Source organism: Perca flavescens, chromosome 8 (genome assembly GCF_004354835.1).
Source record: "Perca flavescens isolate YP-PL-M2 chromosome 8, PFLA_1.0, whole genome shotgun sequence".
Classification (NCBI taxonomy): Eukaryota; Metazoa; Chordata; class Actinopteri; order Perciformes; family Percidae; genus Perca; species Perca flavescens.
Window position 1 is genome coordinate 1,045,589 of NC_041338.1, and position 24,243 is coordinate 1,069,831.

The 24,243-nt window shown below is 42.2% G+C and overlaps 1 protein-coding gene across 2 annotated transcripts in view; it reads right to left on the reverse strand.

Moving 5' to 3' along the window:
* The window catches only part of LOC114559660 (septin-7), a 58,906-nt gene that overhangs the window by 5,707 nt on the left and 28,956 nt on the right, over positions 1 to 24,243 (reverse strand). For both annotated transcript variants that reach the window (XM_028584447.1, XM_028584448.1), the window contains exons 3-11: positions 22,700 to 22,806; positions 17,203 to 17,303; positions 16,953 to 17,087; positions 11,766 to 11,883; positions 10,912 to 11,004; positions 10,263 to 10,359; positions 4,104 to 4,155; positions 3,532 to 3,657; positions 3,215 to 3,350 (exon numbers count right to left, since the gene is read on the reverse strand). In XM_028584447.1, coding sequence (XP_028440248.1) covers positions 3,215 to 3,350; positions 3,532 to 3,657; positions 4,104 to 4,155; positions 10,263 to 10,359; positions 10,912 to 11,004; positions 11,766 to 11,883; positions 16,953 to 17,087; positions 17,203 to 17,303; positions 22,700 to 22,806 — 965 coding nt within the window. The remainder of the gene's footprint in view (positions 1 to 3,214; positions 3,351 to 3,531; positions 3,658 to 4,103; positions 4,156 to 10,262; positions 10,360 to 10,911; positions 11,005 to 11,765; positions 11,884 to 16,952; positions 17,088 to 17,202; positions 17,304 to 22,699; positions 22,807 to 24,243) is intronic.

A 24,243-nucleotide genomic window follows, 5' to 3' on the forward strand; every position in this document is an offset into this window, starting at 1 on the left:
ACTAGCTCAGACTGGAGGACACACCTGACTACAGGAGACACTAGCTCAGACTGGAGGACACACCTGACTACAGGAGACACTAGCTCAGACTGGAGGACACACCTGACTACAGGAGACACTAGCTCAGACTGCTGGACACACCTGACTACAGGAGACACAAGCTCAGACTGGAGGACACACCTGACTACAGGAGAGTTCTAGTTCAGACTGGAGGACACACCTGACTACAGGAGACACTAGCTCAGACTGGAGGACACACACCTGACTACAGGAGACACTAGCTCAGACTGGAGGACACACCTGACTACAGGAGACACTAGCTCAGACTGGAGGACACACCTGACTACAGGAGACACTAGCTCAGACTGGAGGACACACCTGACTACAGGAGACACTAGCTCAGACTGGAGGACACACCTGACTACAGGAGACACTAGCTCAGACTGGAGGACACACCTGACTACAGGAGACACTAGCTCAGACTGGAGGACACACCTGACTACAGGAGACACTAGCTCAGACTGGAGGACACACCTGACTACAGGAGACACTAGCTCAGACTGGAGGACACACCTGACTACAGGAGACACTAGCTCAGACTGGAGGACACACCTGACTACAGGAGACACTAGCTCAGACTGGAGGACACACCTGACTACAGGAGACACTAGCTCAGACTGGAGGACACACCTGACTACAGGAGACACTAGCTCAGACTGCTGAACACACCTGACTACAGGAGACACTAGCTCAGACTGGAGGACACACCTGACTACAGGAGACACTAGCTCAGACTGGAGGACACACCTGACTACAGGAGACACTAGCTCAGACTGCTGGACACACCTGACTACAGGAGACACTAGCTCAGACTGGAGGACACACCTGACTACAGGAGACACTAGTTCAGACTGGAGGACACACCTGACTACAGGAGACACTAGCTCAGACTGGAGGACACACCTGACTACAGGAGACACTAGCTCAGACTGGAGGACACACCTGACTACAGGAGACACTAGCTCAGACTGGAGGACACACCTGACTACAGGAGACACTAGCTCAGACTGGAGGACACACCTGACTACAGGAGACACTAGCTCAGACTGGAGGACACACCTGACTACAGGAGACACTAGCTCAGACTGGAGGACACACCTGATTACAGGAGACTAGGGCTGGGCGATAAAACGATAACGATATGTATCGCGATAGACACATAATCAATATCAATAGAAAATGCGGTCGATAAAACGTTCGATAACTTGTTTTTCTTCATCAGAAGAAACCAGAGGTTGTGAATCAAGTTTGGTTGCATGAACAAAGGCCCTCACTCTCTGGCAACCTAGCAACGTGGGGAGTGACACTCTAACAGCCAATTATGTAACAGTATCATGTGTGGTTGCGCCACATCGCTGTCTCGTGTTCTTCAATAACAGAACCGGCATGGAGTGGAAAGTGAGTGCTGCAGCGAGCCAGGAAATCGTTGATAAAACAGGAAAAGTCAGTATGGCAGTTTTGGGGATTTTATAAGTCTGACCGTAGTCAGACCAACACTGGTAATACCATAAACTTGTTTTACCACTTTAGCCGCGCTCACACTTTGGAGCACAGCCGTATTCGCCATCAACGTCCAACAACATCTGCAGCTGCAACACGGCACAAGCAGCAGACCGCCATGGAGAGGTACTCTGCATCAGCGCCTTACTAAACACTACAAGCAGCAGACCACCATGGAGAGGTACTCTGCATCAGCGCCTTACTAAACGCCACAAGCAGCAGACCACCATGGAGAGGTACTCTACATCAGCGCCTTACTAAACTCTACAAGCAGCAGACCACCATGGAGAGGTACTCTGCATCAGCACCTTACTAAACACTACAAGCAGCAGACCACCATGGAGAGGTACTCTGCATCAGCGCCTTACTAAACACTACAAGCAGCAGACCACCATGGAGAGGTACTCTGCATCAGCGCCTTACTAAACGCTACAAAGAAATAACGGAGGCAGACATGCTGAGCACTGTCCAGAAGCCAGGTTACCAACCTAGCACTAAACCTGCAGAAAATAGTTCCTTCTCAGGTTTCTTATATTTAGCTAACACTTCGCACTATTTTGTGATACTTTATTAAGCATTTCTTACTTATTCTTTAATTTTGCACCTTAATGTTAAGAGATAATTGTTAAGTGTTCATTGTGATTTTAAACCGGTTTACATTTTAATTATTTGAGTGTTTTCAATGGTTGTGTTGACATTTCTGCTTTTATAACTGAGGGGATTATAATCAGAGCAGGGTTAAGTTTAAAATAAAAATGTTTAAATTTAATATATTTTTCTCCTGGTCCTTATTTTAAATAGGTCATAAAAAATATCAATAATTATCGATATCAACCGATATGAAAAACTTATATCGTGATACAGTTTTCAACCATATCGCCCAGCCCTACAGGAGACACTAGCTCAGACTGGAGGACACACCTGACTACAGGAGACACTAGCTCAGACTGGAGGACACACCTGACTAAAGGAGACACAAGCTCAGACTGGAGGACACACCTGACTACAGGAGACACTTAGTTCAGACTGGAGGACACACCTGACTACAGGAGACACTAGCTCAGACTGGAGGACACACCTGACTACAGGAGACACTAGCTCAGACTGGAGGACACACCTGACTACAGGAGACACTAGCTCAGACTGGAGGACACACCTGACTACAGGAGACACTAGCTCAGACTGCTGGACACACCTGACTACAGGAGACATCAGCTAAGACTTGTTGGTGTGGTTCGAGGTCAGATCACGTTTCACCACCAACAAACCGCTCCAGAGTTGGATTGAAAGCGTACCGAGACCACCTCATCAAGCAGGTCTCTGTACGCTCGTTTGGTGCGCACCTGAGTGTGATTAATGCGTTCACACCTGCCCAAATGAGCCGCACAATCAGGCAAAACCAACTCCAGTGCGATTCAACTGAACTAAATGAGGCTGGTGTGAAAGTGCCCTTACTTATATAACTAGTTTTTGATCTTGTTATCTTGTGCCCCATCAGCCTGAAGGGGTTGCCCTACATTATCCCTTACATAATGGATGCCTTGAATGGTGACTGACACACACACACACACACACACACACACACACACACACACACACACACACACACACACACACACACACACACACACACACACACACACACACAACCCACCTCAGCCTCTGAGTCCTTCAGTTTCTGCTTCTTCTCCTTAACCTTCATTTCAAAGACCTGCTCCATTTCGGCCTCCATCTTCTTCATTTTCATCACGTGCTCCCTGCGCTCCTCCTCCATCTGTGCCAGGGGACTCCTGTTGACCACGGCAAAGGCACACGTTAATAGTTAGTTGTGATTTGTGTTGATCAACTTTAATAAAACTAAAAACTGCTGTGACAACAAGCCATCATTGTGTTTTTTTTCCCCCACATCTAAAGTAGTGTGTTCTGTTTCATTAAAATGAGGAAAGTAGTAGTTCCGTATAGAGGGCATACTTAGTGAGCTGTCCCTTGGTCTTGGTATTGTCCACTCCATTACAGGTGACGGCAGCCAGTTTCTTACTGCGGTAATTCTCGTAGTGGACATTGTTGGTGACGTCCTTTAAATCCTGCATATGAGTCCTGTGGACGGGGAAGAAACAGAAAAATACATTTACTGTACACTAATGTGGGCATTAGAAGAAAACTGTCAGCCTCTAGTTTTTGGGTAAGAAATCAAGTTGCATTCATGGGAATAAAGGGTATTTTCTTATTTTTTTCTTTTTCAACCTGGACCCTATTTCCCCATGCATTTGTGTCTGAGTAATTCATGTGAACAAAAATCTTTGAAATTGGTCCAGCATTGAGCGAGAAAATTCTATTAGGAATGCTTTTAGCTAAAGTTAATGTTGAAGTGGAATCAGAAAGTTCCACACAAAAGCATGGCAGAAAAACGGAAACTTCTTCATCTTTCCATAATGTTGTCAGACACTTATAATAACATTGACAATGCACATTTGCCCCATATAGGGTGCACACACACACACACACACACACTTATATAGCTGTCTGAATAACAGCCGTCTTACCTGATCAGCATGTTGCGTAGCACAGTGAAGTCGCAGTGTTCCCCATTCTCCACTGAAAACACACAGGGAGAGAGAGGAAAACAGAGGGAGGGAGGGAGGGAGAGAGAAAGAGAGAGAGAGAGAGACACGGGTATCAAAATGACTGTGCATGAAAATATCTCCTTGTAATAATCAGAATAATAATTATTCTGTCTCAAGGGAAACTGATAGTTTTACACCTGTCTTACAGGTGCTAAATTATTGCAATGAACTCTGGGTAAAATAACTTGGGTCTATCTCTGGCTTTGTGTCCACATCGATAGGCAGTTCCAGCAGAAACAAACTATTGTGTTTTTGTGAGTAAGAAGTAACGATAGTGTGGGTTATTTCAGGGTTTCACCAAGTCAAATTTAAGACTTTTTAAGACCATTATGAATGAAATTTAAGACCTTTATCACAACATCAACTGAGCCCAACTTGCTCTTCTCCAAAGAATAAAATCTGTTTTATGTTTGTGGTACGATCCGAAAAAGACTCGCGCCAGTAACACAAAAGCTGATTGGCCGCAATATAAGTTGCATGTTGGTCTCATTTGTAGTCATAATACAGCAAAGTTATATTTGGACTAGCGAAAGAAAGAACTACAACACCACAGAATTAAAGAAAATGAGCTGTAGAGGTAATGCATGGACGAAGGAAAATAAAGACCCGTTCATTTTGATTTTGAGATCCTGCGGAAACCCTGTATTCACGTCATGATAACACGTACACAGCGTAGTGGTTGTATAGAAAGAAAAATGTAAAAATATAAGCAAAACATCGCAGATTTAAAATGAATGTTATTAATCTCTATGGAGACCTCATGGTACAGACATACAGGATTACAGTATGTAAAGTTCATTCATTCATAGGTTATAAAGGGAGGGGTATGTGTATTGTACAATATGTGTTATAGTAAAACATAAACAGAGCACAAAGGGCAGAGGGACATCAGGCCATGATCACATAGGACGGTTGTAATATGAGCATACACTGTTAGAAAAGCCTGTAGAAATATGGGATAATATACTGTGTTAATAAGAAGGAATTTCCTGTAATGATTTTTGACAGCTTTTCCCCCCCCGTATTTTAATTTTTGGATTAATAGAAATGTCCCGTTAAAAGGTACAGAGGATATGTTTTTAAAATTTAGAAAAAAAAAAATCTGTTTTGAATCAACAGAAATGTCCCTAAGCTTATTGGAAAAAAGGTATGATATCGATTTATACTGATATATTGTCCGGCCCTAATTCTGTGGGTTCATCACTACGAGTGAGCCCTTTCACATTACTAATAGTCAGCACAAGAAAAGAAAAAAAGCCTCCTATCTGATCACAGCCTTTCACTGTTGGACGCCACATAGTTATAACGAACAAGAGTTCTGGGTCAGACAACATCAAACAGAAGCTGTCTCATTCCAACAGGGTACAGTTAGAGGAGTGTGAGTATTCATCTCAACAAACAAAAGACATGGTTACACAGTCAGACGGGATTCTGGAAAAGGACTGCAGATAAACGGCTGCGGAGGATGTACTGTATGTGGTGGATCTCCAGCCTCCTCTTCATCAAATACGCTGCTCCTTATTGGTTAACCTCCATCCCACTGGCAGTCAATCATCAGGGGAGCGAAATAAGGAGGACACCTTACCATTGATGAAACTTAAGCAGTCCCGCCCCTTGGCGTCCCAAGCCAGCCATTGACCTTCGGTCTCTTCTAGAGGAGGGAGCTCTGGCGGAGGGGGGAGGGGTACGTTTTTTCAGTTACTGTCTGCTCCCAGCGGGGGCTAAATCTGGGTCCGGAGGAGCTGGGTTCATTATGGCTCAGACCTGGCCCGGTTCGAGCCCAGAATCGGCCTAGGTCTGGCCCAGATTCAGCCCAGATTTGGCCCTGGATCAACACCACAACCTGCATGGGTCCAAGCTGACTGACTAAGAGCGCAGGGCTTGTAAGAGGGACTGTGGTGGTTGGAGGGGGTGTTATACAGTATGAGGATCTTTGCATGACCAGCTGGGGGGTGCAAGTCTCAATGAGGTAATAAGTGGGGGAGCTAAGTGGGGTCAAGGGTCATAGGAAGAAATAAAAAGGTTGTAACTAATAGTACACAGATCTTATTTGTTGATGAATGGCAGAAAATACCTGATGCATACTCCGGGGTTTTCATTTTTTTTTTTTTTTTAATTTGTCAATCGTGGAGTTTAATGGGAAATCGTTTCAGTCCATCAGGTGTTTTGAGCCTACTAGCACTGTGTGTTTAGGCCATGATGATGAACTGCACTGGTTTAATGAATCAAGAGCACACAACTGTTTCAGGACCATGTTGTTACATTCAAATTCTGAATATGCTAATGAGTGATAACTCATGATGCCAAACTGCGTGTTACCTTGATGACTTAAATGAGTTGCTACATGCCCTTCTGGAAATCACTATCTCGCCATTAGCTGCTCATGAACCTATAATGAATCTATAAGCAATGTGTTAGGATGGTGGATCCCAGTCCTTGGTCCAGTGATACAGTGAGACCTGCACACCGTTCTCACCCTGCACCAACACAACCTATTCAACTCACAGCAGAATACAGGGAGTTGAATCGTGTGGTGAAGCAGGACCGAAATTAAACGGTACAACAGAATGGAATACCACAGGAGCAAAGCATGGAACCACAGCGTTGAGAGTGATGTTTCTATTGCAGCTGTAGCTTCAGCACCAAACAGCCTCTAGTTTTCTCCATGACTATTCACAGCATCAGACCTGGGACAACAAGAGAGAGGCTTTAAAGCTGCTGAGAGCAGATGTTTCAGACATGTGTCAAGTAAGCCTCATCAAATGCACTTTGCAGGATCATTTCTGTTCATTACAACCTTGGTCTTTCAGGGTTGACTATCAAATTAAGTGATAAAAACAAAGACAACAAACATAATCATTCATGTGTCCCTCTGTTAGATTACGGGCTCTTTTGCTCCCATGGCAACACTTAGCATACACTGTGACATGACAAAATGGGAAGAGTAGAGATTGTTTACGTATTTCTTAGGCATAAGGGATGTATATTAAAAGCAACTTATGGAGTAAGACAGTGATGAAAGTTGGTTTATGTAGTGGGTTTTGCTCTGGTTCGGCATTTCCTTTTATGGGGGTGGATTTCTTTGTTCACAATGTCTTAGTGTTGAGTTGCAACTAGCAGTATGTAAAAAGTGTCATTTGTTTTGCAGCTCTAAAGCTTAGTGCAGCAATTTAAAGTGATGGTAGCAAAGTTTGATAGTTTCTTCCAGAGATCAGAGATGGCAAAAGTACTCACTTCCCGTACTGAAGTAGAAGTACAGATACTGTGTGTTAAAAAATACTCTGGTAAAAGTAGAAGTACTGATTTAAGTTCTTTACTAAAGTAAAAGTAACAAAGTACAGGCTTGGAAATTTACTTAAAGTATCGTAAAAGTAGCCTTGCGAATGACAACCACCTGGACCACCCAAATGTTACTAGAGTACAAGCTGAGGAACTTCAGTGGACATGGAGAAAAGGCTCTTTATATGCCATTGGCTACATTTTAAATGGATGTCTGCCAATAGGCCTAAAACATGACATATAGGATTATTGTGACAGGTAATGGGACTCCAGGTTAATAAGATTCTGAGTGCGTAGCAAGATATGAATTCAGTTGGGATTCTGTGAGAATTCACAGATCTAGTTTATCTTTTTTAATCTTCCCCTTAACATTTAAAGGAATCTACATGCATGAGGGTGTGCTCAAATATGGCTTCTGGAAAGAAAATAAAAGATAAAATATGAATTACTAAACAGACATTCTTTAAGAAGTTCCCCATACTTTTAGAGTTGGCCTTCTTGATGCCTTCTATCTCAAACATCTCTCTCAGATAAGGCCAACGATGATTGGGAACGTTTTGCTGCTTGTCTGCTGAATCTCTGGGATCTCGGTTTTCTTCATTTTCAATCATGTCGGCGTCCATACTACTAGTGCTAACGTTACCGCCATCAAGCCGCAGTGATTTTCCGAGAATGAATTCCGCCGAATCTGTCGAGTCGCCTTGTAGTGGTGCCCATCCAATTAGACTGAATTCGGTATTGATGACGCAAAAAATAATATCAGTAACTCCACTGAAATTATTTGAAACTAAAGTAACGAGCCACGTTTGTAAATTGTCAGGAGTAGAAAGTACCGATATTCATGTTAAAAATGTTAGGAGTAAAAGTAAAAAGTCGGCCCAAAAATAAATAGTAAAGTAAAAATATCTGAAAAATCTACTTGAGTACAGTAACGAAGTATTTGTACTTTGTTACTTCCCATCTCTGCCAGAGATTGGTAGAATTTACACTGACATTGGAAAAAAAACTACATATCTGCCGGTATTAATATATCTTTTTTAACATTAACACAAAGATTTTTTAGAAGGATCCCTTGAATTTGTGACCAAAATATGTACTGAGCGAGACGTTTTACCATTCCAAAACTTAAATAAAAATAATTTGTCAGTGCTCCCTGGCGGACAAACTATGTAATGGCAACATTGTTTCAAAATGACTCCATCATACGGTATATTTAGGATTGATCTACCACACTTTATTTTTACTAATCTGCTAACAAAAATGAAATGCACTTTGCACATGTAAATATGTGTATTTATGTAAAAAAAAAAAAATTAAAAAAATGACGCATGTGTGTTTTTGAAGGCTATTTTTGAAAAATAAATTTGCTTGGTTTGAATTCTAGAAAAAGTGGGTCGCAACTTAATGACCAATGGACAATGTGGGTCCCAGGGTGAGACCAGTTGAGAACCCATGATCTCCTGAGAACACATGAATGATTTTGGTGTCTATGTTCTTTTGTATTTCAAGATATAATACGTTCACAATGTAATATGTCCATGTTCTTCTTTGTTTTCAAATGTTTCCAAATGATGGTGTACTGCAGTACTTAGAAATGTATTCAGCCCAAGTCTGATCAGAGCATTGGGTTGACCATCAGCCTAATGATGAGACAGCACAGCAACAGAAAAGTGGAGGGAGAGGAGGGATGGAGAGTTTGGAGGACACTCGGAGGAGGAGGAGGAGTAGGGGAGAAAATGAGGCTGAAATAAAGTGAAAGATGGTTTGGTTTACCAAAAATGCCCTCTGTCAGTCATGGAAAAGAATAGACAAAGAAAAAAGGAGAGAAAAGAAAGAATGGAAAAGTGAAAGACTGATAAACGGTCAACCACAGAGCAACAAAAGGTATATTACTTTATATGAAGATATATACAGTGTATCATCTTTCAGAGGACTTTAAAACAAATCAAACTAACACACCAGTAAGAGCATCAGCAGTTCATCGTGGCTGGGTCAGTCAGTGCTTGCTGCAATACTGAAACAACATATCCCATAATACACTATGTCTATCCTTTTTTTCCAGAATCCCTATTAGGGTCAAGACCAACACTACCAAAAGGACTGTGTGCATGTGACTTTGAGTATAGGGGTGATAAAAGGTAACAATGCATTAACTGCCAGGTAACTTCTACTTTTCTGAAGAAAAAAAACGGTAGTTACCTTTTAATAACGTGATGGTTCAAATGTGGCAATCAACTGTTGTTTGACTTACAAATCCAACAACAATGAAATGACAAAAAAATATACTAAATCAATATCTATTTCAAAACTAATCCTATAAAGCTCCAGCAGGTGTGTTACGATCATGTGCTATGTGGCGGTAAAAAACATATTTTCTACTTTTACAGGTTGCATTTGTTCATCAACTCGTTTCCAGTCAAGAATACATTTTGACAAGTGGTTGTATTACCTGGCAGTTAATGCATTCAGTGGATACAGGGGGGGTCACTGTGGAGAACATGCACACTCTCAGGAAGACCACGCTTCATTCATCATGAAAGAGAGAATACTGTGACTGCTGGACATTCTCAAACACATCAACCTGCAGACGCCTCTCTCTCACATCTCTCACTGTCTGACCAAGGTGCAGTAACGTACTGTGCATCAAATGTTTTTCTTGAAACCTGACACACACAATAAAAATGCTTAAACGCTGCCCCTTGTGAACTTTCAAAGTGTGCACACTTCTTTTCTGGTAAATTTTCGAATTAATTGGAAGCCGCGTCCTCCTTTTCTGGCAGTGGACCTGAGTGAACCTACCTTCCGCCACGCCCCATGGGTACTGGCGACCTCTGACCTTCTTGCCGTTCACCTCGATTACCACGTTGCTTCCGACCACGGCCAGCGGCATCTTTTCCTGGAGTGGAAAGATCAAGTCAAGTCAACTTTATTGCCAATCCTGCAATATGTGCCAGACATACAGAGCAATTGAAAATATGTTTCTCTCTGACCCACGGTGCAATAAGGACACATACAACGAGTATAATATAAAAGATAAGAAATATATACAAGATAAAAAAGAAATAAGGGGGGGTAAAATAGCTTCTTCCATTTAGGACTGTTTGTTCTGTTCCCTCCATAGACTGTATAAAAGAAGTGGATGTATGTGACCTGTGATGATTTCCTGCATGTCTTCCCCCCCTCTCTCCCCTTTCTCACCTCGCTGTCCTATCAAAATAAAGGCGGAAAAAGCCCCCCAAAAAAGTGGATGTAGCCACGGTGACGTCACCCATTAGTTTGTGGACTAATGTTTTCGAAAACACGGACAACATCCAAAAACAACATGGATAAGCCTTGATCGTGATCGACAGGTCGCCATGATACCGGTCTTCACGCAAAGACCAATCAGAGGTCCTTAAATCAAGTTTTAAATCATTATCGACCGTGTTAAGACTGTGTGGTGCTTCACCTTAATCTTTCGGATGAGCTTGTTGTCCTCGTCGTCCTCCGTGTCTGGGAATTCATAAATTTTTATTTTGTGTTCCTGTATCTCTTTCATTATCTGACAAAAGGAGATATAAATCAGAATAAGGCAAGGCAAGGCAAATAGAAGTGCTTTACATAAAACACTAAAGAGCAGTTAAAACTACGAGACTAAAGAATAAAGGTAACAAGTACACACTATAGTCCTGCATACATATCTAGATCAAAAATAATTTGTAATTTCTCCTTAAGGTTTACATGAACTATCCTTTTGTGGCTGGGTTGGCTCAGTTGGTAGAGCAGGTGCACATATATAGAGGTTTACTCCTCGACGCAGCGGCCGTGGGTTCGACTCTGACCTGCGGCCCTTTTCTGCGTGCCATTCCCCTCCTCTCTCCCCTTTCATGTCTTCATCTGTCCTGTGGAATTAAGGGCCTAAAAAGCCCCAAAAAATCATCTTTAAGGATGAACTATCCTTTCAGTATTTCCAGGCAGCGTCTCTGCGGGTTGCCTGGCAACCTCGAGGTGACAATAAGATTCTGGGCTGGCAACCTCAGGATTTGTGGACTTTGGAAAGATTTTCACATGCTGATAGTCTTCATGCTAAGCTAGGCTAATTGCCTCCTAGCTTTAACTCCATAATTGACACACAGAAATAAGAGTGGTATTGATCTTCTGATCTTTCTCTCTTCCCAGCATCTCTACTATTGCTTAACATGTATATGCTGCCTGCAGTAAGTGAATAACATACAACTATGCTACAAACGTTTGTCTCTATTCACCGTAGTTGGACTGTAGCAGCAGCGATGTCTATCCTACTAAAGTGACACACACACATACCTGTTTTTTAAAAAGCTGGCACTCCTCTGGGGTCAGAGTGTCAGCTTTTGCAATAAGCGGGATGACGTTGACTTTGTCATGGAGTCTCTTCATGAACTCAATGTCCAGTGGCTTCAGGCTGAAGGACAGACACAAAGGAAACTGTAAGAACAAGCGACTGATGTCAAGACGGGCGTATTCATTTGCTAGACAGCTGAGCAACACCTGGCCAGGTTGGTTTACTCAGCAATCATTTCCTGTTGTCCGTTTTTGCACGATAATTTAATCGTGAACAGATTCAAATAAATGTGAATGTATTTATTTGTGTGTATGTTAGCAACACACAACTGGTGACCTGGGTGTAGCCTGTCTTTCTGCCAAAAGAGCTCAACAGTGTGGTTCTGGAAGTAAATGTCCCATTGATTTTTTCAATAAAGATTTTGATTATCAGCCATAATGTCTAAACCATCCGAGGCCGACTGACCCCGAGCTACGAGGTTGTGAAAGTTTCTGTTCCTGTAAAAGCTAGAAGTCCTTATGAAATCAACTTTGTTTTAAGAAAAACATGTTTTATCTTGTGAAGGAATACTACACTTTCCACAATCTGACACGTAACAGCAACGTCTCTGATTGGTCCAACTCGCTGTTACAATGGAAACGTTGACCATAGCCGCGAAACCACGAACGGCTGGATGGAGCTTCTGCCATTCAAGTCTATGATAGTTTCTGTACACAGTCTTGTACCTTTGCCTTTTTCAAAATGTTTTTTTGGCACGATTCCTCTGGTAGCTGTTTAGCTTGGTTTCACACTTAAAATTCTTTATACAGGGCAACCTCTAGCTCAAAAAAACACTTCTGTAACCAGAGGCGTTAAAAAGTGGGCGGTCACTGTTCTATGAGGGAGGGGTAAATCTCCGCCCTCCTCATCTCAGAACACGCTCTTACAGAAAACTGATGAATGAAAACTTAAAATGGGCTTGTGGATGATTACAATGAAACAATCTCATGGACTAGCAGCCATGTCAGGAAGGATGACACATCCTGGGAATGAAGAATGAAGCCTCGAGACACAACCATGTTTGACTAAACCCCTACTCAAAAAGCGATATTACAAAATTTCATTTCAGACATTTATTTACTATTTTAATCATATATAACCTAAACACTTTGGTAAACTCATTTCAAGCACTGAAACAACTCGCACAACACATCATAAGTTAAGGTTTGTTTTCAAAAGAGAATTGAGGAAATTTCAAACGTTTCAGCTTTAGTGCCAAATTATGTCTTTACACGTTGCTCTGGGAACAATTTGGACTCGCTATACAGAAAGATGAGTTTATTCTGAACATTTTGATATGAAACACATGGGGATCAGATATATGCAAATACCTTAAAAAGGTATTTTTAAGAAGATATGTGAAAATGCCCTTAGACCTCAGAGGGTTAATTTCCAAAAATTAACTGAATGAAAATGCCAGTGAGATTCCTTATAGTGCATGACTTTTCAAAGTAAACTCAGTTCAGTAGGTCACCAGCAGATGGCCAACCAAAACCATACATGACATGTAGCCCACAGCAAAGACACAATGAAGCCAGCCAATTAGCTCATGTTGTTTCTTCTGTGGTGACAACTGATGATTTTGTCTTGCAGCGCTGATGAGGGATTGTCTTTGTAATACTCCCATAGGCTCTCCATCTCAGTCTGAATGACAAGTGGGCCTCATATTCAGTTGTGTGGCCAGAAACGGAGCACTTTGGTAGGCGGAAGGTTGGTGGGCAGTGTGTGGAAAATGAGAAAATGAAAATGTGTACTGTATAATGTGAGAAAATTATGCAGTACACACTCATAATTACATAAAAGTATGTATGTATGTATGTATGTTATTTGTTTCTGTATTTATTGTTTGTGTATTTTATATTGTTTTTATGTAAGCATCATCAACCAAGGCAAATTCCTAGTAAGTGCTACTTACCTGGCAATAAATCTTTTCCTGATTCTGATTTATGTCCATTCAAGTGCTGCATGCTATGTTCAGACATAGTTCTGAAAATGCGTGTGTGTTGGTGTGTAATGGGTGTGGGTAAAGGGGATGTTGAGGTAATCATCCCAGGAATGCAGAAATACAAAGAGGGCTACAAAACAGCTGTTCAGCGGTTCACTAGTTCACACAGGGACACAGAGACAGAGTGTGTGTGTGTGTGTGTGTATGAACCAGTTGGTAAGAACAGGGTCAGGTTGGTGGACAATACAGCATTAGAGGAGTCCCAAAGTGAATGCGGTCCCAGATAAAACAGGAGTCAGAGTGTCTGGTCCAAGCAGGGGGAGACTTAAATACTGCAGGAGATACTGACTGTCAAGACACTCCTGTGATCTCAAAATGTTGTTTCCTTTCAGAGTTCAAAAATCGTCTCTACACACTGGCGGTGACGTATCAAACTAGGAACACTCAGTGGAAGTATGCTAACTGCAATTCTGCAGCTGTTGCAAAGGATTTGAAGGTGTAAACAGTCTGCTTTGAAACTACTGTATATACTAGCAAATTCCTGTAAAGAGACAGGAACACCACAGTTACCTGATATATTTACCCAGAGAAGTCAACAACTGCCCCAACATTTACTATCAGGGCATCAATAGTTAGCTTATGAGCAATTTATTGCCCTTTATAGGGCTGTCAAATACAGAGAAGTGTAGATAACTGACTGTTAAACTCTGTCATGCACTTATTAAACTTAATTCACTTCATAGTTCAGTTTTAGGTCCCTTTCAGACATGCACCTCCTTATAATTGTACAGCAACAGGAACCCCCACCAGGCTAAAAAAGTAATGTTAAATATCTATTGTTTCCCCTATATTCATTCTGCAGCGGCGCACCGCCATGGACAGTACGGACAATGCTGTGATTTCATGAACAAGGCAACCACTTCCAATACTCTCAATACGTACTATAAACAACATTTATAGTTAATACTTTACATTTCTAGGCACATTTTCTACATCTCATGGATTGTTCCTGTTCCTATGCTAAATGTGGCTAAAAGCAGCATGAGGATATGTGAAGCAGAGCTACAATGACGTTTTTAAAGTAGAACATGTTTCAGCTTCCTTAACACACCAACAGTGAATATCCGATTTTGGTGTCAGCTGATCAGAATCAAAAAGCAGTATTACAGGGGGAAATTGATAACAGAGGCCAAGTTTCTTTTTGGCTGGTGCTATAAAATGTATTTTTAGACATCTTGTACATGACTCATTAGATTTATAAACAATCCTGGGATGATTTAAATCTATGTAGCTCAAATTTAGCCATCAGTAAGCCTGGGTTGCTGGATGGATTTTGGGTTAAGCGGAAACAGAGCTCCAAAATTTAAACCCAGTCAGATGCTGCAGCTATACTGACAAACAGGGAATGTACTAGTGATGCCAAGTGAACACACACACACGCACACACGCACACACGCACACACGCACACACACACACACACACACACACACACACACACACACACACACACACACACACACACACACACACACACACAGTCTTCTCTCATCTTGTGTGTTTGTCTGAGATGAGAGGCCTGCCTCTGTGAGTTGCTCAGAGGCCTCCGCTCTGATTGGGTGATTCAGTGATGGAGAGCAGAACTCTATTGAGCATGAGCAGAACTGGGTTATGTAACCTTTGTGAATCTCACACACACACACACACACACACACACACACACACACACACACACACACACACACACACACACACACACACACACACACACACACACACACACACACACACAGAATAGGAAGCTGAATAATAAGGTAGACTTTCCCTCAATGTAGTGGTCCAGGCCAAAGAGAGGTCATAGAATGTGCAGGTTTTCATCTAACTAACTAATTTTATTTTAAGTGTCAAATCATAACAAAAGTTATCTCAGGACCCTTTACAGATAGAGTATGTTTAGGCCACACTCACTGCACTGGCACAGCACCATCATTTGGACCATAACAGAGGAATATGGGTGAGTGTTGGTTAATAACTCCTTTGAATACAAATAGACTGGCAAAGGCAGCCTGTTGACCAGACCAAAATCATCCTCCTACCTGCCAACTGCTGCTTCTAAAAAAATATTCAAAAATATTTTTCTTCACCTGGTTAGAACTACCATATGTAGGAATATATAGCCTATAGAAACATAAAGCTGCTATAATCATTGAGAAAAAGGTCCAAGGCACTCTTCTTGTTAAAAAATTAAAAATGCTTTATTTAGCAAGCTCTTTCATATGGAAATCTTACATTAAAAATAGAACTGGTCCCCAAAAACTCCCCACCAGATGGCTCTACAAAGAAGAGAGAGAGCCACCTGGTGGTTATACTTTGCATTTGTCAGTTTTGAGATCACTGGCTGTGTGCCGAGGTGTTTGAAATCATGATGTCTACAGAAGAGGAAACTGTGTCTTGAGGGCTACACCCTGAAGAAGGCCATTAGGCTCGTTGGAGATGAGCGGCACCTCGCCTGTTAAAGTAGACGAGAGCAGGCAGCAACAGGGGGCGAAGACAAAAAGCTGCCGTCAAGTCGGACAGTTTCCAGCCGTTTCCAGCAGCCTTCAGGCTGAACAGGAAGTCACAGAATCACTCACATCCTGTTCGGTCCAATTCCGATTTAATAAAATGTTATCAGACCCATATATCAGCTTGTACACAGTCTCCAGTTGAATTTATCATGACAGAGTAGCTGTTAAAATGCTCCACATGCGATCTGTTGCTGTAGTTAATTACCAACAGACTGTAGATGATCTGTAATCTGAACAGATTTAGTCTCTCTGACTTTTAAACGTAACTATCAGCCACACAACATGTGTTCTGTACAGAGTAAGCCTTTAAATCAGACAAATAGCAATTAAAATCAATTCAAAAACAATAAAAAGTTTACATAAAATGTCATGTTGAGTCAATTCTGTACCAATCAGCTGTTAGATCAGCTGAGAGCCAGGTGTTTCCCAGCATGCCCTGGGTCTTGCAGTCGGTGGAAAGCAACTGCTGCGTTAATATGTGGATATATTTTTCCAATAAAATCATAATTTCAATTGTTTCAAATTAGTTGAGCTACTCTCCAAACTTTCCAAGTACCCCATGGCAACTGCAAAAGTCCCCCCTGGGGTACCAGTACCTGTGGTTGGGAATCAGTGCTCTACGTCATCTTATTCCACCTACCCGTGTCCAGAGGGCGCTATGAAGTACAGGCAGCAGTGGACTCTGTTGTCTGGCATGGATCTGCGGTTCACTCTCGACTCTGCATTCAGGAAGTCCTCGCACTTACTGTCAATGTAGTTTATGACTGGCTGCCAACTGGAAGATGGAAAAAAAGAAAAAGATATCAGGCAAAGAAAAGAGGAGGACATCGGATAACAACAAAGAACATATGATCATTTGGAAACACTCGGATCATGCCAGCACTCCTCACCAGTTGCTGTTGTCCACAGCATCACCAAACCCTGGAGTATCGACAATGGTGAGCGTCAACTGGACCCCTCCTTCCTTAATCAGCACTTTCGACTGCTCCACCTGAAACACACCAACATTTACACTATTTAGTACACTACTGGTCTAAATCAAAACCTATCCTATACTAAATGTGACTTGTCGCAGTGTTCTCAAAATCTTTCTGTATTTATGCAGATGTCATGCATTTCTTCCGTGAAGAGGATAGTGTATAATATACAAAAAAAACTAAATATACAGCTGCAAAACATGTAAATGAAAAAAATATCTTAAATAAATAGCCTATATTGCATAAAAACAGTAGCCTGGCTCTGCCCTCCTATATACTTCTGCTCAATTGTCATTTTCCTTCAGTATTCCGTCTGGGTTTGTGGTATATTCTTGGGTTTTCTCCAGCCAATCTTTACCGGTCCAATCAGCGAACAGAGAGAGGGGCTGAGAACGATGACGAAAACTGCCCAGCCCTAACTGAGACACACATCCGGTCGTTGAGGAAGAGCAATCAAGGGCAGATTCACAGAACTCTAGTCTGTGTATCCAAAGATGCTCTATAAGAAGCCTGCATTTTGATACTTTATGGGATTTAATCCTAAATCAAAAGTGTCAGAAAGGAAGGTCTGTCTTCGCACAATATGACAGCAACAGTTGCTTGAAAAATAGCACATGGGGCACTAAAACTGATGAATTTATGAATTTACTGTGACGACAGTTCATTTACCGGATAATTTCGCCGCTAACGGAAGTTCCGCCGGTTTCCCCTTACTTTGCGCTTTCTTTGTATTTATGTTAAATTCCGGTAGCCTCGAGGAACAGAAACAGAAACCTCTGAGCAACGTTACACGCTGAAAATGGCAAGTTTTGAAGAAAATGTGGATCGTGCAACATGGCAGGCCTGTTTATTTTGTCAACAGTTAACTTCATTTAATATTGTGCGTAGCGTTGTCTTTTGTGGGGTGAAAATGTTCCACCAAAACAAGTTCCTTCCTGAGACTATTCTGCAGAGCCACGCTCGCTGCGTCTGGAGCTTAGCGCCGCCCAAGACCATTGTGATTGGTTTAAAGAAATGCAAACAATGTTTCTTTTCTCCTATTAAGGAGTGTATGCTCCTGTTGTCAGATCTTCCTCCGCAGCGCTAGGACTGGCAATGCAAGACTATCAGACCAGTCCGGCATCAGACCCCCGGCGCTGGCGTTTGCAATGGCTGAATTGGAGTTGCTACAGCCGGTCTATCTAAGTAACATGAGTCTGCGGGGAGTGAGGCAGTGAGGGACCAAGATCCATCATTTCCTGCAGCTCGTCTGCTGTTCCCTCGCTTTACCGCATACTTTCTCAAGGCCATCTAGTTATTTTAGGATCCCCCCCCCCCTTTTAAAACTCAAACTACAGCCCTCTCGCTCTAACACAAACATTCTTCAGCTTCCACAAACCTTCAGATAATCTGTCTGACTTTACAGCTTAGCATATATATATATATATATATATATATATATATATATCACACACCACAGTCATTTGACATATCTAAGTTTAATTGTTCACCCAGGCTGTGTTCAACTGTGTGTGTTTGTACTGTAAGTGTTTGTGCATGACATGCCAGCCATCTCAAAACCAAATCTGCTATTTTCCACCGTTTCCGCGAAGAAAAACAGATTGGGAGAAAACCTCAAAAATGCCGTCAGTCTCAACACCATCATTTAAAAAGAAATTTGATCTGGGTGAAGGCGAGTGAGCGCCAAAGCATGGGAGATTGTTCTGGAATATAAATACTCTGACCCAGTCTCTCCCCCCTCAGCCTCAGACCACAGCACCCATGGCAAACACACTTACACACAACGACTGCTACTCACACGACAGCATGTACGCCCTGGTTGCGCTCATGGGGTTCACATGAGGTTCGATGTGAGTGACGGACCAAAATGGAGTTGGGAGCAAAATGTTCTTAATGTTTTCTGTCTAGCCAAAACAGAGTAAATTTAGCACCATGCTGAGACTCAAACACAACAGAGGGGCGGTCATGTGGAGCTGCAAAAGATACAGCGACATCACCTGATTTCTTAACTGAAATCCCAATCTTTGGAAAAACAAGGCTTTCTCTTCTAACAGCACATTTATTTATGAGTTGGTGCAGTCTGACTCTTAATTACTATATTTTTGGCATTTTTTGTATTGTCCTGGGTGTTGCCCTGATAATGACCCTTTTAGGCCCCGAGGGAAATATAAGGACTCTCAAACATTACTCGGTTTTTCTTTGTCTCTCTCCAGTCACCTCTTACTAACCCATCACTGCCTCAGTCCTAAGATACACTCTGTCACACTGCTTTTCTGTCCATCTTCTCCTGCATCCCTCCTTTTTTCCCCTTGGCTGCATCGCTCCTAGTCTCACATTGCCAGACCTTCCTCCACAGTGCTTCGGAGGAGGGTCTGGCTAGTCCACAGCATTCCAGGATGGGAGAAAAACGTGCTAAACCAATCGCAATCATCCTGAGAGGCATTAAGCACCGGACGGAGGCATGGTGCCGCTGTACCACGCTTTTTTAGAACATCCATCCATCGTCGTCCGCTTATCTGGGGTTGGGTTGCGGGGCAGCAGCTCCAGCAGGGGACCCCAAGCTTCCCTTTCCCGATCCACATTAACCAGCTCTGACTGGGGGATCGCAAGGCGTTCCCAGGCCAGGGTCCACCTAGTCCTGGGTCTTCCCCGAGGCCTCCTCCAAGCTGGACGTGCCTGGAACACTTCCCTAGGGAGGCGCCCAGGGGGCATCCTTACCAGATGCCCGTACCACCTCAACTGGCTCCTTTCGATGCAAAGGGGCAGCGACTCTTCTGCGAGCTCCTCAAGGAAGACTGAGCTTCTCACCCTATCTCTGAGGGAGACGCCAGCCCCCCTCCTGAGGAAACCCATTTCGGTCGCATGTACCTTGGATCTCGTTCTTTCGGTCATGACGTTCATGACCAATATCAGTACAGATACCAGTACCCAACGGTACTTTTATTTGGTACTTTCCCTCTGTAATTACAAAACAATTATTTCAGTTGTAAAAATAATTCCAAACCTATTTACTTAGAAAATTATGTTATTTATTTAGAATATTTTACACTGACAGAAATAAAAAAAAAACAAAAAAAAAAAAACTCCCTCTTTCCTCCCAAACCCGTCCCTACAACCTATTAAATTGAATAATTATTAATTTCTTACTCACTGTAACTTTTATTCTGGTATTTGTATATTATTCTTTTTAGCCTGTATTATTTTCATCATGACTGTTTTTAATTGCTCTTTAATGTTTCATGTAAAGCACTTTGAGTTGCCTTGTTGCCTAAAGCTGCTGTAGAAATAAAGTTGCCTTGCCTTACAACCTTAGCCTGTCAGTCAGTCCCCAGGGCAGAGAAACCACCGTTGTGCCTGCTTGTCTCAGAGAAAGTGTAAAACAACAGCACCGCGACAGCTTTCACCTTTAATATCATATCACAGTAAATGGTGTCTGCGTGAAGTTTTGAAAAACTGTAACCACACTTGAAACTACTTTATCGGCATCGCCGTGACTCACTGGGACTTCAACAAAATTGCAGAGCCCACCTAGTCCACAGCTCTGCGCGCGTGTGTGTGTGTGTGTGTGTGTGTGTCGGAGCTCTGCTCTCTCTCAATATGCAGAGAGGACAGAGAATCTCTCAGGTACCGAAGTTTGGCGCGTTTGATTTTACGTGAACCAATACTCGGTAATACCGACGTGATTCGGTCGATACCGGTAAAAGTACCGGGTTCGGTACCCAACCCAATAGTTGAGGGTAGGAATGAAAATTGACCAATAGATTGAGAGCTTTGCCTTCTGGCTCAGCTCTCTTTTCGTCACAACGGTGTGATTAAGTGAGTGCAATACCGCCCCTGCTGCACAGATTCTCCGGCCAATCTCCCGCTCCATCGGACGATTCACTCGCGAACAAGACCCAAAGGAACCAGAAATCCTTCACTAGTCGTGCAACAGAAAACTCAGATTGGACAGATAGTCTAACTAGCTGTCTGGATTTACCCTGCAGAGATCTGAGGAACCATATAGACCCTATATAACCCTTTCTTCCACCTTTTTAGAAGTTGTACTCGCTATCTTTTTTCCCCTCCTCCTTCACAACCCTTCTGCCTTTTCCCAAACTGCTTCTCCTTCCTCTCTCTGTCCTCTGCTCCAGATACAGCCTCCCTCATCCTGCTCAGTTTGTCATGACCATAAAAGGACAAAACTGGGCCCTGTGGTCTTGCTGGTTCTCTCTTAGTTCCTCCATCCTTCGCTCTCTCTCTTCTCTCCAGAAGACTCCATCTCTTGCTCCCTCTCTCCTTTATATATAAATGAATATATAAATACGTATTAGTTACATTTCCTTTTTATTCTTGGCTTGCATTGCCGCATCCTCAATGTCCATTTATTTAAATTTCTTTTATTGTAGTGGCCTTGTCTGTACTTGTGTTTTACAGCTAAGTGCACTTTATAAATACTTTTTTTTTTTGCCCTCCCAATGTAGCGTACATTTGCTTTTTTATTTGCAAGTTCTTTAGAAGAGCAATGTACAAAAGCTTGGATGAAATTGGTTAAAATGCTGAACAAAATAATACAATTATCAAAGTGTTAATTGCAGCCCTACTGTGCTTTTCTTCCTATTATTATAGCCGCTGTTTGAGAGGTAATTTGGAAGTGGTTGGTGTCTGGTATAATATCTGAACATCTGACTTACTAACAGCCTAACCTTAATCCAGAAGCCTCATGAACTTTCCCATATTTCATCAACACCTTATCTAAACATTTTGGGTGCCTCCGGGGCTAAAGAACTGGATTCAATAACCAAAATCTCCAATAACGGATGGCAAAGTTGCAAATATCTGAAAAATGTAGGACCTGGGGATTCCAAATTGCTCTACCACATCGTCAAAGGATTTCAATATGCCACCAAGAAACAGATGCCCCAGTGTAACAATTCCCTTCGCCAACCAATCCCTCCAAAAAAGGGGAGATCTACCAATACATAACTTTGGATTTCAACAAATACTTGATATACTATACTATGATATGAATCCAGTTCAAACAGCCAGGCCGCTTTTGTCCAAACTACTTTTTTTAAGATTATTTTTTGGGGCTTTTCCCTTTATTGTAGTGACAGTAGATAGACGTGAAAGAGGGAGAGATAGAAATGGGGGATGACACGCAGAAAAGGGCTGCAGGTCGGATTCGAACCTGGGCCGCTGAATGCTGAAACAATACCAGGGTGGGGCTCTCAGGAGGAAGTGACCAGTATGCCAAAAGCCTTAAGTTAAAAGCATAATAACTATACAACATATTTGGTAGACCCAAACCTCCTCTATCAATCAGATTTGTAATTTATAAAAATGTTTCTTTTTTTTTTTCCATATAAATTCCATATAAAATTTCTTTGTTATCACATCGAACTATTTAAAATATGACAGGGGAACCTACCTGCACAGTCTTCTTAATGCGCTGGGAGGGCCCCGGGTAGTCCTTGGAGTATAGGTCAGTCAGAAACAGAGAGTTGATGAGTGTCGACTTCCCAAGACCAGACTCACCTGAGGACAAGATAAAGGGATAACATTATGAATTTAATGCCATCTCCATTTTGGCAAAGCAATGAGAAACTAGCATTCCATGTGTTATTTGACAAGAGCACAGCAAATGAAAAGACAGTCTGCTGGGCATGTTATGTGCATACATGCATGCATACATACACTCAACTACAAGCAGACAAACGACACATGCATTACAAACCATCACACACACACACACACACACACACACACACACACACACACACACACACACACACACACACACACACACACACACACACACCCTGGAGGGACGGAGCTGCAGCAGAAAAAATGAAGTAGATTCACTGTCTGTGAGGAAAAAGGTCAGAAGCTTGTCTGCCAGCAATAAAAGCTTTCAAATAGAAGATATAAAACAAAAATGTCCTCTCCACCTACTGCTTGCTCACTCCCTCCCTCACCATCCCCATTCATCCACTCTTCCTCCGTCCCCTTCACTGAACACTTCCCTTACATATAAATCTTCCTATTTCTCTCCTAACTGTCCCACATTTCCATTCTCTGCTCCCATACTGATGTTAGGGACACAGCAGGCGCATAAACACAGCGTTAACGTTTACTTGACAAACAGCACAGCCACTCCAAACATACACACTGCAGACGCTCCCACACACACAATGCTGTGATTAATGGCTGAGCATTTGGCACGTGTCTCATGAAAAGGCATTGGAGGAGTGTTTGGTTGGTTGGTTGGAAGGAAGGATGGCTGCTTGTCCTAGCAAGACCTCTGACTGACTCCCGGAACACTATCATGCTGCTTTTTTTTACCCCCATCATTTGTGACCAAACACCAACTTGGGTAGGTACACAGTAGCTTACAGAGCATTTAGACGACAAATATTAAGGAGGGTATCCCTTTCCAACAAAATCTATCTAAAAGAAGTCATTTAGAACTACTCTTTGGAAGTGTTTTGGTTTTCCAGTATGTCCTTTCTGTGTCTTTAACACAGACACAGACACAGACACAATACAGTATATGTATACATATACGCAATTAAGCTAAAATACATGACACCTGAACTTAATATCCATTACAACTAAAATGTAATACATATACAATCCATCTTCCAGCTAAACATTACACATAGTGATACACTTTTACATGTAAGTACATCTTATATTAATGTACAGATGTTGAAAATAACTTGTGTAACTACGGACTTTAATTTCCATGATTGAGCAATAACTCTTTTTATCGGCCATTTTTTTTATTTAATTTTTTTTTAGGGGATTCATTAAATTATTGTGCAGTCTAAGAAAAGGTTTAAAAAAGTAAAACATGATAATCAAAAGTTCCCACAACCCAAAGTGTCTTCAAACTCCAATCTAAATAATTAAAGCTAAACGAAGGAGACTAATTGGGAATGACCTGCTTGCCTTCAGGGTGGTTTAGACTAC